Here is an 18,252-nt window from a genome sequence, read left to right as displayed (position 1 = left end):
AATTGAATGGCTGGGATTGGAAAAATGGTTTACCTGACCCAGCAGTGACACTGTGGGAGGGACAAGGGCCCTGGGAACAATGATTCTTCAGCATCTTCTATCTACCCACTTTATAAGGAGTTCATAGGGATGCCAGGGATGATAGTACCATTCAGGAACTGATTATCAACAAGAAAGCTGACATAGATGGGATTAGGAAGATACAGGGATGAGTGATCCTTATTTTGAGAAATGTCCTATGTAGAGAAGACAGACTCTCCTAGCCTGTGTGCTTTTTTTTTTTTTTTTTTTTTGTATCCACTACAGTATCTCAGTTTCTCAATGATTTTTTTCTCCTAAACACCAGGGTTGTGCAGCTAGAAATCTAAATGGCTTTTCTCACATTATCTTTAGCTGAACACAGATGCCTAGGCTTTGTATCAGAATATAATACTCAACGATCATACTAATTGCTTCTTATCTCTGGGTTCTTTTCTAATAAAGTGTTTATCGCTTTCAAATCAACAGTAAGATTAATTAATCTTGCAGCTGTTTCATATTCTGATTGTCTGCCACTTTGATCTGAAAGAGAAGGTATATTTATTATAAAAAAGGTTTTCGCAAAATTCTCCCTGAAATTGGAGATAGGGAAAAACAACCAATGTGCCAGATTAGGGCAAAAAAAATTTTTTTTAAATCCTATTTTCAGGTTTTTTGCACAGACTAGAGAATTAAAAAGCAAGGCAAAGAAAAACAAAAACATGAATAAGCAAAACCTACAATCTCTTGCTGTAATTTCAATGGCTCAAATGCATAATTAATTATTTATCAAGTGCATACTATGTACCAGACACTTTGCCAGTTCAGGTAAGATAGTGGTAAACAAGACAGATGGATAACCAGCCATAAAGAACGTTCATGTTGGTTTTCACGTCTATGTACCATGTCCTTAGCATACAATTTTTAAGTCAATTCTCACAATTTTATAAGAATGATTATGCCAGCCGATAGAGGAAGAAACAGAGGTTCAGAACGTTTAAATCCTTTGTCCACGTTTGCATCTCAGTCTGCAAGAGGCAGGTCTTTCTGACTCTAGAATGCTCGCCTGGGCAACACTAGTAGAACTGGTTCCGAGGGCAAGTGACCTCCTCCTTTGGATCCTAGCCCCTTCCCCTGCCTTTGCTCTTCCCCCTTAATTCCATTCATTCATTTTATATTTTTAAAAGATTTTATTTATTTATTTGAAAGAGAGAGCATGAGCAGAGGGAGTGGCAGAGGGAGAGGGAGAAGCACGCTCCCCTCTGAGCAGGGAGTTTGGGCTTCATCCCAGGACCCTGGGATTCTGAGCTCAAGGCAGGTGCTTAACTGACTAAGCCATACATTCATTCCTCTCTCTTGATAAATAGTGAGGTTTTGGCATCTTATTGTTTTACCATTCCCAGGAACATTATCATCCCATCGAAGACCTCAAAGAGAGGGAGACGCTTAGCCCGGCAGCTGCAGCGGGTGGTCCGGCAGCTGCAGCGGGTGGTGTCGGTGTGGTGGTAGCAGTGCTGGTTAGCAGAGCTTAGCTGCTTGCCAAGGGCTCTTGCATACATATTTCCTGAGGCTCATCTCACAGCATCTTTAGGAGTTAAGTAGTCATTTTACCCTCCTATTAGAGAGGGGAAAACAAAGCCCTAAAACTTACGTAAGTGGTGGAAATAAGATTCAAATCCAGATTTACAAACTCCAAATCAAGTATGTATGTGAAAGTCTTTTGCAAGTTACAGAGGATTCTGCCAATGTTTGTGCAAATATTTGTTATCAGAAAAGGACCTTTTCCATTGTGCCATGTGGCCACCAAGACAGGCTCACCTCTGGTGGCCTTTTGTGAGTGAGTTAAGGACGAGGAGGGAGGGTTTTATAAGGTCAGGTTTGGTTCTAATCCTAATGTAAACAATCAGTGCGATCGTTTACTCTGAGTAAATGTGATCCTTTCAATTTTTTCAGTATTGCCCCCAAACACTGTTATTTTGGAGTTCCACCTAGGAGCACAGATGTCACAATTCTCTCCATGAAGAACCCATGGGAACCATTGCTGGTCAATCACAGTTCATTTTTCTGCTATGTGCAGGCACGCCTGACAATTCTCAACCCAGCTGTGTCAGGAGAGGTGTTTATTAGTCATATGGTAGAGGAAGCCAAATAGATTGGAGAGAGTTAGGAAAAGCTGTGTTGTTACCAAAATGTTCTTGACTCTGATTTTGAGATTTTGGCTTCACCGTAGGTTTTAACGTCAACCACCTGGACATTGCCCCCCGCTATGCCAGCATTCTCATGGGGATCTCAAATGGAGTGGGGACCCTCTCTGGAATGGTCTGTCCCCTCATTGTTGGTGCAATGACCAAGCACAAGGTAATGGTCTCCTTTGGGACTCTGGGTTGCAGTATCAGAGGACTGAACTACTGTGCAAACTTGAGATCTCAAGGCCCTACCCCAGCCTGTAAATGTGTATGTCTTTGACCTTGGCTGAGTCATTTGAACTTTTTTCCTCCTCCTCCTTTTTTTTTTTTTTTTTTTAAAAATTATTGTTTATTGATGGCAAGAGGACTGATTGAGGTTTGGTTCCACATTTCCTCAAGGGGTGTGTGTTGCGGGGTGTGTGTTTTGGGGGAGAGAAATGAACATCATAGGGACTATTTAGAGACACAAAGAAGAAACTGAGGTGATCAACTCAGGATAAATAATTGACCCAAGATTGTTTTATAATTCTAAGTAATTAAACTTTATAGCCTATTCCCATCTATTACTTAGCATGTTCCAGTGTAAAGATATTAGTGGTGTTATACTTCCTTATTATGAAGAAAATGAACAATACATTAATGGCCTTATCTAAAAACCTTTAAGGGTGGGGCACTCAGTCATAACTGAACCTTTGTGTATTTAGAGGAGGGTGGGTAGTAGAGGAAGATCCCAGATCTATCCAGAGTTCAACCAGAGGCCACATGGTTTCTTAATCCCTGTCACTGAAAAGGTTTTAGGATGCTGCTTTGCACAAATAAAAATTTTCTGATTCTATGGAGTTTTTACCCGACTTTTCTTAGTTAGATTGCCTATTACTAATATGATTTTAGAAAGTCAGCTTCTTAGAGAAAAAAATGTAGGTTAAATTTTCTTCTTCTTCTTCTTTTTTAATAGAAAAGGAAGATGGGATTTGGGGGTTTTATAGGCAGAAGTTCCGTGTTTTCCCTCTCTGTTCATGAGATTGTGAGATGGATAACTTGACCACTAAATCTCGGATAATGACTTCACCTAACTTTAAACACAAATTCCCATTATTTTTCAATTTACCATATCTTACACAGATAATATGATTAAAGTAAGCTATTGACAGTCAAGAGTGTGCAATTTCACAATTCAAATATTGTTATGTATCCAACAGCAAGCAAGAGGGAGACCTCTGATATTTAAAATGGTGGGTTCCTAAAGCAAGTTTAATGTAAGCTACCATATAAATGGAAACCACATTTATATATTTAAAAGACCTGTGAAATGGTGCTATATGTATTTTTACACATTATTTATTTTGTTTTTATTTTTAAAAAGGTTTTATTTATTTATTTGAGAGGAAGAGAGAGCATGAGAGAGAGAGAGAGAGATCACGAGCAGGGGTGAGGAGTAGAAGAAGAAGCAGGCTCCCTGTTGGGCAGGGAGCCCAACAAGAGACTCAATCCTAGGACCCTGGGATCATGACCTAAGCCAAAGGCAGATGCCTAACCTATTGAGCCACTCAGTCTCCCCAATATTGTTTATTTTAAAAAGAAGTTGTCTAAATTAAAGAATGTACATTTACGGTCATCTCTAATTTCTGTATTCACTGTTGTGTTAATTTTCATTTTTTAAACACTCAAATTCTGTTTGGCTCCTGGGCTGGCTTCTGCCATACACCTTCCCTAGAAGCACAGCATTGCAGTTGGTTGTGGGCAGGAGATTTTGTCCCCGTGGAAGTTTCTAGAACAAACTGTTAATCTCTATTTTTGGTTAAAACACATTAATTGTTACTATATTTCCTTGTCTAGACCCGTGAGGAATGGCAGAATGTGTTTCTTATAGCTGCTCTGGTGCACTACAGTGGTGTGATCTTCTATGGAGTCTTTGCTTCAGGGGAGAAACAGGAGTGGGCTGACCCTGAGAATCTCTCTGAGGAGAAGTGTGGGATCATTGACCAGGATGAATTAGCCGAGGAGACAGAACTCAACCATGAGAATTTTGCAAGTCCCAAAAAGAAGATGTCTTATGGTGCCACCACCCAGAATTGTGAAGTCCAGAAGAAATGGAGAGGACAGAGGGGAGTGACCCTTGATGACGAAGAGCTGACATCCTACCAGAATGAAGAGGGAAACTTCTCAGATTCAGCATAAAGTCTGAGGGGCACTTCCGTCTTCTCCTTACATAGAGTCAGAAAGTATCCATACCTATTGCCTTCCCCATAACCCGGCTTGCTAGAGGGTCAAACAAATATGGTGATACTGGAGGTAGGAGTGGGGGAGGAAGGAAATCTAATCAGCAGTAGAGAAAGAAAGGAAAATATCTTGCAATGACATGTTAGGGTATGGAGTTGACTCTCAGTTGACAAAATGGGGATAAATATATAATTTTTTGGATTGGCAGTTGGCTTTTCTCAAAGAAGTGTTCTGAAAGTTCAGTTCAAAGCTCAGTTCTCAAAGTACTGAACTTATTCAGGAAGGAATGACTAGAAGAATAAGGGAGACAGTACCATGCTGTTCAAAGAAAAACCAAAGGAACTGAAGATATTTGGCCTGGAGCAAAGAAAGCAGTAGCTGTCTCTACATTTCTGAGGGCAGCCATGCAGAAGAGGGTTTCCTATTCCCAATAAAGGCCACTGCTCATGGAGGTCCTGCATTGTGCCAGGTGCTTTATAAACATTCTCATTTAATTCCCACACCGCTATGACATATTTCTTGCCTTCATTTTACAGCTAAAGGAAGCTAAAGCAACAAGATATTGATTGGCCCAAGGGCCAGGGATGAGATTGGTGGGGTCCAAAATAGGTGGCAGTTTTGGGGAAGAAGTTTTCACCTCAGTGTAGAGAAGACTTTTTTTTTTTTTTTTTTTTTTAAATAATGAAAACTGAAACTTGACAGGGTTGTCTTGGGGATAATTCCCTATTTTGGCAGCCATGGGGGATGGGAAACATCTGGTTTGGTGTGAAAGCATTGCCATTGTATGAGGGACTGGATTCAAAGATCCCGAGTTTGGAGAAAGGTTAAAACATAACAAAGAAAAGAAAGGAGAAAGAGAAGAAAAAAGAAAGAAAGAAAAGGAAAAAAGCTAAATAAGATAGCCATATTTTCAGGAATCTGATGTCCAGAATGGCTGAGAGGAAGTAAGTAAAGGGTTGGCTAAATTTTGACCCTTCATGGCATCAAGAATTTAGTTAAATAAATAATGCCCCAAATTACTTATACAGCTTTAAGACATTCAGTAATTTAAGAAGTAGGTTCATGTGTTTTATTAGGTAAAATTCTCTTAGAAGAGTCTTCTGTTTTAAAAAAATGTGTATCTTTAGCCATTTCTGCTAGTGATATTTGGAAGTTTGATTAAACTATGCACAACTATGGTTGAAGTATTCCTAATGATGGTATTTGGAATGTTATTGGGAAAAACCAAAATAACATAGTAGTAATTATATAGGGAAATGAAATGAAAGCATGAATGAAAGCACCTGTAACAACTAGACCTATAGCTAATCTTGAAAAATTCATCTTTGATCACATAAGGCAATAACATGGATACTCTCTGGATATATTTTAAAATCTAATGTTATTTTAAAATTTAAAGTTGGCATGTAAGATACTGTTTGAAAGTAAAATTGTTTTCTTGTTCATTGGTTTTGAAAATTTTGTTTCTACTTTCAGAAGAAAAATATAATGTCAAAGAAAAATTATAGATTTACTTGTAGTTTACTATAAAGTGTTTTTTGTAAGTTCTACCACGTACATTTCTTGTTGCTAGTTGTATCAGCAGAGTTGCAAAAGGGTAATATTGAGAGAAAAAAAGTATTGTCTGACTCTCTAGTAAGTAATATCCTGTATACCATTGGTATATAATTTATGTTATCTTATATCTTTAAATCTCTTTAATGAGTGAATGCATGTACATACGACAGTTCCTGGCATGTAGAAAGTGCTCAATAAATATTAACTATTATCATCATTATCATCCTGCAACCTTTCTGGGAACTTTTCAGTTGAAAAGAAAGCATGCTATAGACTTCTCATCCATCAGCCATAGAATTTGTTGTGAAGGTTGTGTTGTTTTCTAAGTTAAAAAAAGAGAGAGAAATTTACAGTAGCTAGTGTTTTATTTTTTCTTCTGTTAATAAAGTCAAATAACTTTTAAAAAACTCATGATAATCCTTGAGGTAATAATGAAGATTGCAATACAAAGCTGTATTTGCTCCATCATTTAGAGTCAAGGTCGTATGCAGAAATCCCACATTTTGAGAAATCAAAGCATTCAAGGTGCCTGTAACTTGCCCTTCTAATATTAAAGAAAGAAAAAAGAATGGAGCCCTGGATCATTGTGTTGAAAATGAAAACACTTTATTTTGTTGTGATGGGTTCTGCAAAAATTGTATCACACAGATTATTACATTCGAACACCAGACAGATGCAGTTTTCAGTCCATGTATATTTTGCTGCAAATATCCATTTGTAGGTCAACCCAGGAAACAAACCATAAATTCAGCAGAAGGGATGGGAAAGCCTGAAGTGTTGGATTCTTGAGACAAGAAACGTTTGACTTTTTGTAAAGAACGCAACTCTTGGAAGGCTCCTAAATATGACTAAAAAATTATTCAAGAAATCAAGACACATTTGTTATCCCTGTGTGGAGGTGAAGTTCAATAGGTAAGAACTGGAATGTACTGTTTCTCTTTCACACTGCCTCCTTCTGACCCCAACACACCTGTTCTTCTGTCTCTGCTTCTTTTCTCAGCTAATCACATCACTCTTTGCTGGAGCTAGGAATCTTGGAGTCATTTTTGACTTTTAAAAAAGTAATTCTTTCTCTCTCTCTTCCCCACCAAATCTATTTAATTTTATTTGCAGTCTGTGATCAATGTCTTACATTGGTTTTGGAAAAATTTCAGCTGTTTTCTCTTCTGATTCTGCTTTTGCTTCACCTGTGTGCAATTTCGAAGAGTCCAGCTAAATGGATGCTGGGCAGGATGTGGGAGTGTTTTCCATATCTCTTCTACGTTTTCTATATTTTTTAAACCTTTTCCTCTTTCTGTGTCATTCTGGATATCTTCTGATTTTTAAAAAATTCTTTATTTCTCTCTTCAGCAAGGGCTAATCTGGTAAAAAGAAATCTGTTGTGTTGTTCATTTCAGTTACTGTATTTTCAGTTTGAGAATTTCATTGATTCTTTCAAAGTTCTACTATGTCTTTTAAGAAATATTTCTAGTTCTCTGCTGAAATTTTCAATCCTGTATTTTATTTCCTGGAACACAGTAAGCTAATTATTTTGAAGTCTGTTCAGTGCCAATATCTGGAGACCATGTAATTCTGTTTCTATTTTCTGTGGGTTTTGCTGATTCTTGTTCAAATTATCTTATCTTGGTCTGTATTTGGTTTTCTCTGTATCCAAAATTGTATTTGAAAAATTATTTGGGGGCGCCTGGGTGGCTCAGGGGGTTAAAGCCTCTGCCTTCGGCTCAGGTCATGATCCCAGAGTCCTGGGATCGAGCCCTGCATCAGGCTCTCTGCTCAGCGGGGAGCCTGCTTCCTCCTCTCTTTCTCTCTGCCTGCCTCTCTGCCTACTTGTGATCTCTGTCTGTCAAATAAATAAAAAATAAATAAATGAATTAATTAAAAAGAAAGAAAGAAAAATTATTTGTAGAGGAGCTCCTGGGTGGCTCTGTTGGTTAAGTGTCTGGCTATTGGTTTCAGCTTAGGTCATGATCTTGGGGTCATGGGATCACCTAGGGCTTCACACTCATCGGGACGTCTGCTTGAGATTTTCTCTCCTTCTCCCTCTGCCCTTCCCCCAATCATGCTTGCTCTTGCTCCCTCTCTAAAATGAATAAATAAATAAATCTTGGGAAAAAAAAGAAAAATTGTTTGTAGAAATGATTTTAGGTTTAAAATAATGCCTTTTTCCCTTTCTCTGTCCAGAAAGGATTTTTGTTTGTTTTTTTCCAAGAGCCCAGAGAGTTTCCAGTTGTGAAATCTGAGATCTTCTAGGCCACCCAGATGACTCAAAGCTGGGCTACAGGCAGCATGAAGGCTCTTTTACTCTCATTTCAACTTCATTCCTAGATTATAGCACATCAGGGTCTCAGCCCACACTGCTGTGCATTACTGTGGGTCTATACCAAACCCTCAAACTGCTCAGCTATCAAGCACTGGCTTTGTTATAATTAACAAATGCTCCCAGGAGAAAAGTGGCCTCAAATGCCAGCCTCACTTCTCAGGATTTTTGTCTTCACCCAGATGGCCAGATGGTAGCCAGGAAACTTTTCACTTCCATGCTGATTCTCCAATGCTGTTGAACAGATAATAAAAAAGACACCCCCCCCCCAACCCCAGCTTTTCTAGTGTGAAGGTTCACCTGAACTAAGTAGCCTGTCATAATGGACGACGAAGTCCTTTTTACTTTTATTTTCACAAATTCTCTTGAACAGATTTATCTCTCTAGAGATAGTGTGATAATAAAGCTCAAATCTCAGGGGCTTAATACAGCAAATGTTGATTTCTCTCTGATGTTGCTAATCGAGTGTGGGCTAGTTGGGTGGCCTGGAAGCTTGTTTAAAACAGTCACTCAGGTATCTAGGATGTGTCTTTTTCTCCACTCACATCTTACAGTTCACCATTTGGAACATATAACCTCTGTTATCACCATGCAAAGGGGAAGGAAGGCATATTGGCTATTTACTGCCTCACTTGGAAATGACACTGTCATTTCTTTTCTTTTCTTTTTTTAAAAGTTTTTTATTTTATTTTATTACTTATTTTTATTAACATATAACGTATTATTTGCCCTAGGGGTAGAGGTCTGTGAATCGTCAGGCTTACCACTTCACAGCACTCCCCATAGCACCTCTCCTCCTCAATACCCATAATCTAACCACCCTCTTCATACCCTCCTCTCCCCAGAAACCCTCAGTTTGTTTTTTGAGATTAAGAGTCTCTTATGGTTTTTCTCCCTCCTGATCTCATCTTGTTTCATTTTTTCCTTCCCTACTCCCCAAACCTCCCATTCTGCCTCTCAGATTCCCCGTATTAGGGAGATCATATCATAATTATCTTTCTCTGACTGACTTATTTCGCTTAGCATAATACCCTCTAGTTCCATCCACATCGTTGCAAATAACAAGAGTTTATTCCTTTTAGTGGTTGCATAGTATTCCATTGTATATACATATACCACATCTTCTTTATTCATTCATCTGTTGATGGACATCTAGGTTTTTCTGTAGTTTGATTATTGTGGACATTGCTGCCATAAACATTTAAGTGCACGTGCCCCTTCAGATCACTACTTTTGTATCATTAGGGTAAATACTCAGTAGTGTGATTCTTGGTAGCTCAACTTTTTGATGAATCTCCATACTGTTTTCCAAAGTGGTTACACCAGATTGCATTCCCACCAGCAGTATAAGAGGGTTCTCCTTTCTCCGCATCCTCTCCAACATCTGTCATTTCCTGAATTGTTAATTTTAGCCATTCTGACTGTATGAGGTGGTATCTCATTGTGGTTTTGATTTGTATTTCCCTGATGTCAAGTGATGTGGAGCATTTTTTCATGTGTCTGTTGATCATCTGGATGTCTTTGCAGAAATGTCTGTTCATGTTCTCTGTCCATTTCTTGAGTGGATTATTTGTTCTTTGGGTGTTGAGTTTGAGAAGTTCTTTATAGATTTTGGACACTAACCCTTTATCTGATATGTCGTTTGCAAATATCTTCTCCCATTCTGTCAGCTGTCTTTTGGTTCTGTTGACTGTTTCCTTTGCTGTGCCAAACTTTTGATCTTGATGAAGTCCTAATAGTTCATCTTTGCCCTTGCTTCCCTTGCCTTTGGTGATGTTTCTAGGAAGAATTTACTGTGGCTGAGGTTGAAGAGCTTGCTGCCTGTGTTCCCCCTAGGATTTTGATGGATTCCTGTCTCACATTAAGGTCTTTCATCCATTTGGAGTCTATTTTTGTGTGCGGTGTAAGGAAATGGCCCAGTTTCATTTTTCTGCATATGGCCGTACAAATTTCCCAACACCATTTCCATTGGACATTCTTTCCTGATTTGTTGAAGATTAGTTGACCATAGAGTTGAGGGTCTATTTCTGGGCTCGCTGTTCTGTTCCATTGATCTATGTGTCTGTTTTTGTGCCAGGGCCATACTGCCTTGATGATGACAACTTTGTAATAAAGTTTGAAGTCTGGAATTGTGATGCCACCAACTTTGGTTTTCTTTTTCAACATTTTTCCTCTGGCTATTCGGGTTCTTTTCTGGTTCCATGTAAATTTTAGGATTATTTGTTCCATTTCTTTGAAAAAAATGGATGGTATTTTGATAGGATTGCATTAAATGTGTAGATTGCTTTAGGTAGCATAGACATTTTCACAATATTTGTTCTTTCAATCGATGAGCATGGAAGGCTTTTCCATTTCTTTGTGTCTTCCTCAATTTCTTTCATGAGTACTTGATAGTTTTCTGAGTACAGATTCTTTGCCTCTTTGGTTAGGTTTATTCCTAGGTATCTTATGGTTTTTGGGTACAATTGTAAATGGGCTTGACTCCTGAATTTTTCTTTCTTCTGTCTTGCTCTTGGTGTATAGAAATGCTACTGGTTTCTGTACATTGATTTTATATCCTGACACTTTACTGAATTCCTGTAACATTCTAGCAGTTTTGGAGTGGGGTCTTTTGGGTTTTCCACATAAAGTATCCTATTATCTGCAAAGAGTGAGAGTTTGACTTCTTCTCTGATGATTTGGATGACTTTAATTTCTTTTTGTTGTCTGACTGCTGAGGCTAGGACTTCTAATACTATGTTAAATAGCAGTGGTGATAGTGGACATCCCTGCTGTGTTCCTGATATTAGGGGAAAAGCTCTCAGTTTTTCCCCATTGAGAATGATATTCGCTGTGGGTTTTTCATAGATGGCTTGATGATATTGAGGATGTACTCTCTATCCCTACACTTTGAAGAGTTTTGATCAAGAAAGGATCCAGTACTTTGTCAAATGTTTTTTTCAGCATCTGTTGAGACTCTCATATGGTTCTTGTTCTTTCTTTTACTAATGTATTATATCACATTGATTGGTTTGTGGATGTTGAGCCAATCTTGCAGCCCAGGAATAAATCCCACTTGGTTATGATGAATAATCCCTTTAATGTACTGTTGGATCCTATTGACTAGTATTTTGGTGAGAATTTTAGCGTTTGTGTTCATCAAGGATATTGGCCTGTGATTCTCTTTTTTGATGGGCCATTATCTGGTTTTGGGATCAAGGTAATGCTGGCCTCATAAAATGCATTTGGCAGTTTTCCTTCCATTTCTATTTTTTGGAACAGTTTCAGGGGACTAGGAGTTAATTCTTCTTTAAATGCTTGGTAGAATTCCCCTGGGAAGCTGTCTGGTCCTGGGTTCTTGTTTGTTGGGAGATTTTTGATGACTGCTTCACTTTCCTTACTGGTTATGGGTCTGTTCAGGTTTTCTATTTCTTCCTGGTTCAGTTTTAGTAGTGGAATACATCCATTTCTTCCAGATTATCGAATTTGCTAGTGTATACTTGCTCATATTATGTTCTTATAATTGTATTTCTTTGGTGTTGGTTGTGATCTCTCCTCTATCATTCATGATTTTATTTATTTGGGTCCTCTCTCTTTTCTTTCTGATAAGTTCACCCAGGGGTTTAACAGTCTTATTAATTCTTTCAAAGAACCAGCTCCTAGTTTCATTGATTTGCTCTACTGTTCTTTTGGCCTCTATTTCTTTGATTTCTACTCTGATTTTTATTATTTCTGTTCTCCTGCATGATTTAGGCTTCCTATGCCATTCTTTCTCCAGCTCCTTTAGGTGTAGGGTTAGGTGGTATACTTGAGAGCTCCTTGTTCCTTGAGAAAGACTTGGATCACTATATACTTTCCTCTCAGTACTGCCTTTGCTGTGTCCCACAGATTTTGAACAGTTGTGTTTTTATTATCATTTGTTTCCATGAAGTTTTCAATTCTTCTTTAAATTCCTGGTTGACCCATTCATTCTTTATTAAGATACTCTTTAGCTTCCATGTATTTGAGATCTTTGCAACTTTCCTCTTGTGATTGAGTTCAGAGCATTATGGTCTGAAAATATGTAGGGAATGACCCCAATTTTTTGGTTCCAGTTGAGACCTGATTTGTGACCCAGCATGTGATCTATTCTGGAGAATGTTCCATGTGCACTAGAGAAGAATGTGTACTCTGTTGCTTTGGGATGGAATGTTCTGAATATATCTGTGATGTCCATCTGGTCCAGTGTGTCATTTAAGGCCTTTATTTCCTTGTTGATCTTTTGCATGGATGATCTGTCCATTTCAGTGAGGGGGGGGTGTTAAAGTCCTCTACTATTATTGTATTATTGTTGATGTATTTCTTTGATTTTGTTATTAATTGGTTTATAAATTTGACTACTCCCATGTTAGGGGCATAGATATTTAAAATTGTTAGATCTTTTTGTTGGACAGACCCTTTGAGTATGATATAGTGTCCTTCCTTATATATATTTTTTGGTAGAACAGAGTTCTATTCAAGTGGGTGAATAGAACAGAGCTACCCACTTGATTTTGGTTCTATTTTGGTCTCTTAGAAGAAACTACCTCCCAAAATATTAAAGAAAGAAAAACATACACACACACACACACACACACACACACACACACACACACAAATAACAGTAAACATGATAAAGGGACTGTAAAGATGAAAATTTAAAAAAAAAATACTAAGAAAGGAATTGATAAGATAAGTTGGTTGGAAAAAGAAAGAAGAAAAAAGAAAAAAAAAAAACCAAAATCAAAATGGTGGAGGGTAGAGAATGTGCTCCAGCTGGAGATTTAACAAAACCCTGTGCTAGATTTAGGGCATATTTTGATGTATTAAGAGAAATTGTATCCCAAAAAAGAAATTTTTTTGAAAAAAGAAATTCTATATGTATACAAAAAATAAGGTTAAATACAATGAAGGATGAAATATGAGTATAATAATGAAGGTTTTAAAAGATCTTTTAAAGAAAGTTATTATTAAGATAAACTAGTTAAAAATGTTAAAAGAGGAAAGAGAGAAAGTTAAAAAAAATTAGAAGAAGAAAAAAATTTAAAAAATTTAATTTAACTTTGCAAGGCTAAAGGGTCATGGGGAGAAAGCCATGAATTCCATGCATTTCTTTCCCCTATCTCTGGAATTTTGCTGTTTTCCTTGATCAGTGAGCTTGGTCTTGGCTGGATGTTCTTTCTGATCTTCTGCAGGAGCTGCCTGTTGTAGTGAGTATCAGAAGTCTTTGCCCGAGGCAGAATTGCACCACCCTTGCCAGGGGCCAGGCTCAGAAATCTGCTCAATTTCTCTCTTGGGAGTTTTTGTTCCCTGAATGCTTTCTGTAGAGCTCTGGAGGATGGGAATGAAAATGGCAGCCTCCCAATCTCCAGCTCGGAGGACCTGAGAACTGGGGGCCCCACTCCTCAGTGCACCTTCAGAGGAAAGCGCTCAATCCCTCCCGTTTCCCTGGTCTCTGGTTGCACTCCGTGCTTACCTGGGCTTTGATCAAGCGTTTCTATCTCTGACCCACAGCCCCATTTGGAGTCTCCAAACCCAGCAGATTTCTGCCTCCAGAGGAGGGTGAGTATCCCTGGATCTGTGGGGACCCTGCTGAAAGAGCAGTGACCCGACTATGCTGTGGATCACAGTTTAAGGTAACCCCCGAGCTGAGAGCTCACTCCTCAGCTCTGTTGCTGTAGTTGGCTTCTCTGCTCCAAAACCTTGGAGCTCTGCAACACTCAGACACCCCTGATCTTTCAGTGATCCCGCAGGTCATGAGACCACACTGTCTCTGAGAGGACTCCACCCCCACTTAGCCTCTGGAGCAATATCCCTCAGTGGAGCAGACTTCTAAAAGTTCTGATTTTGTGCTCTGTTGCTCCACTGCTTGCGGGGAGCCGTGGTCTATCTTCCCGTTGCTTCGGATTCACTTCTCTGTACATCCTACCTTGCAGAAAGTGGTTAATTTTCTGTTCCTAAAATTGCTGCTCTTCTCTTCAATCTCCTGTTGAGTTTGTAGGTGTTCAGAATGGTTTGATAACTATCTAGCTGAACTCCTGTGACCTGATGTCATTTCAGTCTGCTACTCCTCCACCATCTTGACACAGTCATTTCTGCTTCTAGTCCATCAACCTACACTAGTCATATAGTTCCAACCTAACTTCAGAGGTGGCTAGGACATGAAGGAGAGCCTGTGGATCCTGAGAATGAACACTAATTACATCTCTACTCAGCTCTAGCCTAGGTTCAGAGTCTTTTGAACTCTCAAGTGGCATGCTGAATTTGTTCCCTAACTCCAAGTGCCATAAATGATGTGACTCCACTTTGTGGCGTTCTGGAAGATCTGAACTAGGTTGTAAGGAGCAAATTTTATAAGGGAGGGAGTTTTGAGCCCCATCCAGGAGAGACCACAAACATACCAGTTCAATCTCATTAGAGCAGAATAAATTCTGGCCTGATTCAAATCTGAGTTAATAACTACATGGACCTATTTGAAGGACAAGGAAAACTACATCTTTCTTTAGATTTCACATATTACTATGTCCCAGACCTTATGCTAAGGCTTTTCCATACATGATCATTTAGTTTTCATGACAATCCCATGAAGAAGGTTCAACTATTTATTTCAAACATTTATTAATAAGTAAGTGGTGTTTCAGCGCAGAACTTAAATGTAAGACTCTAGTGGACATACTTTAATCTTAATTCTTAATTTTTAATCTGTTTTCCACTGCTTCTCCTGGGCTGCAGTAATTCCAGACAGTGGTGATTCTCAAAGTCAGGAGAGTGTCCCAGTTATCTCAGTGAGAATGAGCCAGCTGATGGAATGAGCCCTGGTAGCTTAGTCTAGACCCATGCACCAGGGACAGGTGAAACAACAGATGAACAGGTGAGATCCCTCTTCTCGTCAGCTACTGGACTAAACTGAGATTAAGAATCAGAGGCTCTTGTCTTTTCCCTATTTCCCTGACTACACAAAGTATAACATGGCAAGTTTGAACCCAATGTTTACTGGGCATGTGTGTCTTGGGGAGTGGGGGGCAGGTTCCAGAGGATTGAATTTCTCCCAGGCCCGGAAACCCCAGTTATGGAAACACAAACATAAGAAAGGAGGTGAAAATTGCATTTAGGAAGTTGAATGTGGATACATCAGTCTTAACTGAACTCAGTAGTACTAAAGGAAAAAGAAGGAAGCTGTTTTGAGTTACTGCACCCACAGAAGCTAAAGAATTGAAGGCACCAGCACCAAGTACCTCTGAAGGATGGGGAGGGGCAGGGGTAGAATGAGATCAGAGGAAGGGGGCTGAAAACAAGGATTGGTTGAAAGTGAGAGTTGCCAGATTTCCCAACCCTGCTGAAAATGCATATACAGAGCAGTTATAACCCCAGAGTCTGTGCCTGATCAGCTCAACCAAGGAACTGTTTCTATCCATACCTAGTGGAAATAGGAAGTTAATCTTCTGGACAGGAACTCTCTGGACTCAAGAACACCTGTCATAGTTCAATATAAGCTTCAAAAGGTAGTGATTTTAGTCTGTTGTGGTCACTGATATATCTCAAGTACCTAGAACAGTGCCTGGCTTTAATAGTCATTTGGTAAATATTTGTCTAAGGAATAAATGAATGAACCTTTCTAAACACAGGGAAAATAATTAACGGTTTGCATACTCAACATTGAAAGCTTTCGACCACCTTTGTGAGCTGAACTTCCATAACGCTGGTAGCCAGGTTTATAGTCCCTAGGTAGGAGATTAGAGGAACCCCGGGGTGAGGGGGGAAACTCACTAAGAGAATGCTTATAGCCATTGACATTTGGGTTTTTTTTCTGCATCAAAATAACTGCTCAGTCACTCCCTGTGGAGGCCACCCACAGAGTCCTGCTATGGGAATAGAAATTCCGTCATTCATTCATTCATCCTATAATTATTTAGTACTGATAATGAGCACCTCAATTATTGAGTACCTACGATGGTCTGGAAACTGGGAATAGAAAATAAATGAACAAAATAAGTATCTGTTCTTATGGAGCTTGCATTCTAGGGGGCAGACAAAAAAAAAAAAAGCAGGTTGATGAGTAAATCAAACACATAATATGTCAGAGGATGATAAATGTTAAAAACAAACATAAAACAGGGCATGGGGGATGTGGAATGTGGAGGTTGTTGGGTTATGTTGAGTGTTCAGGGATAAAATGAACTTTGAGCAGAGAAAGGAAAGGCAGTGAGGGAGGAAGGCAGAAGCATATTTGGGCAAAGAGTTTCAGGAATAGGAAAAAGCAAGTACAAAGGCCATTAAGGGTGAACGCACTTGGCATATTCAAAGAACACAGTTCCTTGAAGTTCTGAACACATTTTGAAGGAAGATGAGATGTTTACTAGGAGGCAGAAGACTGGGGAGAATCAGGATTGGTAAAGAAGGGATTAAGAAGTTAGACATGTTTGATTTTGAAATTTTACTTGCCCATTGATATCTATGTGGCCTTATGAGGTGGACAGTGGAAACAGTCTGGGATTCAGAGCAGAGGTCAGATCTGAAGTTGTGTACTTATGCGTCATCATCATGTCTCACTGGTAGTTAAAGCCACAAGACCAGATGAGATCAACAAGATTTGAACATGACTGAACCTGGGGAGTGCTCCAACATAGAGAGATCAGGAAGATGAAGAGGAATCAGCAGAAGAGATGGGGAAATGGAGGACAGAGGGAAGTTGGGGAGTGGGCTGAGGAACCTAGTGTCCAAGTGAGAAAAGCATGGCGCAGAGGGAGACATAGGGTTAGGACATGATCAGTTGTCCTAAGGAAGATGAGGACTGAGAATGGATGTTTGAATTTAGCAACGTGGAGATTGTTGGTGACCTTGACTAGAGCAGTTTCAGTGTCATGGTAATAACAAAATCCTGGATGAATGGGTTAAATAAAAGGTGGGCCTTTTATTGTCTGTGCAGGGATTAGAATAAATCTTAATCTAAAGGGGAAGAAAAAATACTGCATGCATGACACAAAAATAGAATTCTATTTTTTAAAAAGGAAGAAATACCCAGAGAAGCAGATTGGGCTAGATAAACTCTTGAGTCTGGGACATCAGTTAGGAGTCTGCTATAATAATTTAGAAATGAAGGCAGAGCCAGGATTGGAGCAATGAAAATGGGGAGGAAAGGGTAGTTACAGAATATTTAAAAAACTTCTTTTCCTTAAAAAAATATAAACACGCTCCTTTATAATATAATATTATAACAGATTTACATTATTTATATTAGCATATATATGCTAATATTATAGCAGATTTAATTATTCTTGCCATTCAGCACATGTGCCCTAGTCTTTCCTCTATACATACGTATTTTTCAACAATCTGGGATCATACTGTAAGACACAGTTTTATGTCCCGCTTTTTGCACTTAACCTTATATAATAAATTCCTGTGTCTTTAAATATTCTTTGAGAACATGATTTTAAAATAATCACTGAGATGCAATTTACATAGAGTAAAATATGCAAATTTTAGGTTTACACATGGATGGATTTTTACTCATGTATACTTACCACCTGCGTACTGCCCCTATTGGTGATCACTATTCTGATTTCTATTATTGTGGGCTAATTTTAGCTGTTTTTGAGCTTTGTATAAATGGAATCATATAGAATCAACTCTTTTGAATCCTACTTCCTTCCCTTAATATAATATTTTAAAAACTGATGTGTTACTGTGTTTATCAGTAGTTTCTTTTTAAACAAAATTGGTATATAGTATTATTTTCTATGGCTATAACAAAAGTTGTTTATCCATTCTCCTATTGATGAGCATTTGGATTGTTTCCAATTTTGGGGAGAGGAGGCTACTGTGAATAAATCTGCTATAAACATTCTTGTCTTTTTGTAGGCATAGGTTTTTATTTCTCTAGCGGTGAGACTGCTGGGTCATAGGGTAGGTGTAAATCTTTGTAAGAAGCTGCCAAATACTTTTCCACAGTAGCTA

At 38.7% G+C, this 18,252-nt stretch overlaps 1 protein-coding gene across 1 annotated transcript in view; it reads left to right on the top strand.

Annotated features, from left to right (window-relative positions):
- The window catches only part of SLC17A8 (solute carrier family 17 member 8), a 48,088-nt gene extending 42,330 nt beyond the window's left edge, over positions 1 to 5,758 (top strand). The window contains exons 11-12 of the mRNA XM_032346640.1: positions 2,249 to 2,376; positions 4,041 to 5,758. Of these exons, the coding sequence (XP_032202531.1) occupies positions 2,249 to 2,376; positions 4,041 to 4,382 (470 nt within the window). The 3' untranslated portion in view covers positions 4,383 to 5,758. The remainder of the gene's footprint in view (positions 1 to 2,248; positions 2,377 to 4,040) is intronic.
- The last annotated feature ends 12,494 nt before the right edge of the window (positions 5,759 to 18,252 follow it).

Source organism: Mustela erminea, chromosome 6, assembly GCF_009829155.1.
Source record: "Mustela erminea isolate mMusErm1 chromosome 6, mMusErm1.Pri, whole genome shotgun sequence".
In the NCBI taxonomy this organism is placed as follows: domain Eukaryota; kingdom Metazoa; phylum Chordata; class Mammalia; order Carnivora; family Mustelidae; genus Mustela; species Mustela erminea.
This window is presented reverse-complemented; position numbering and strand designations above follow the sequence as displayed.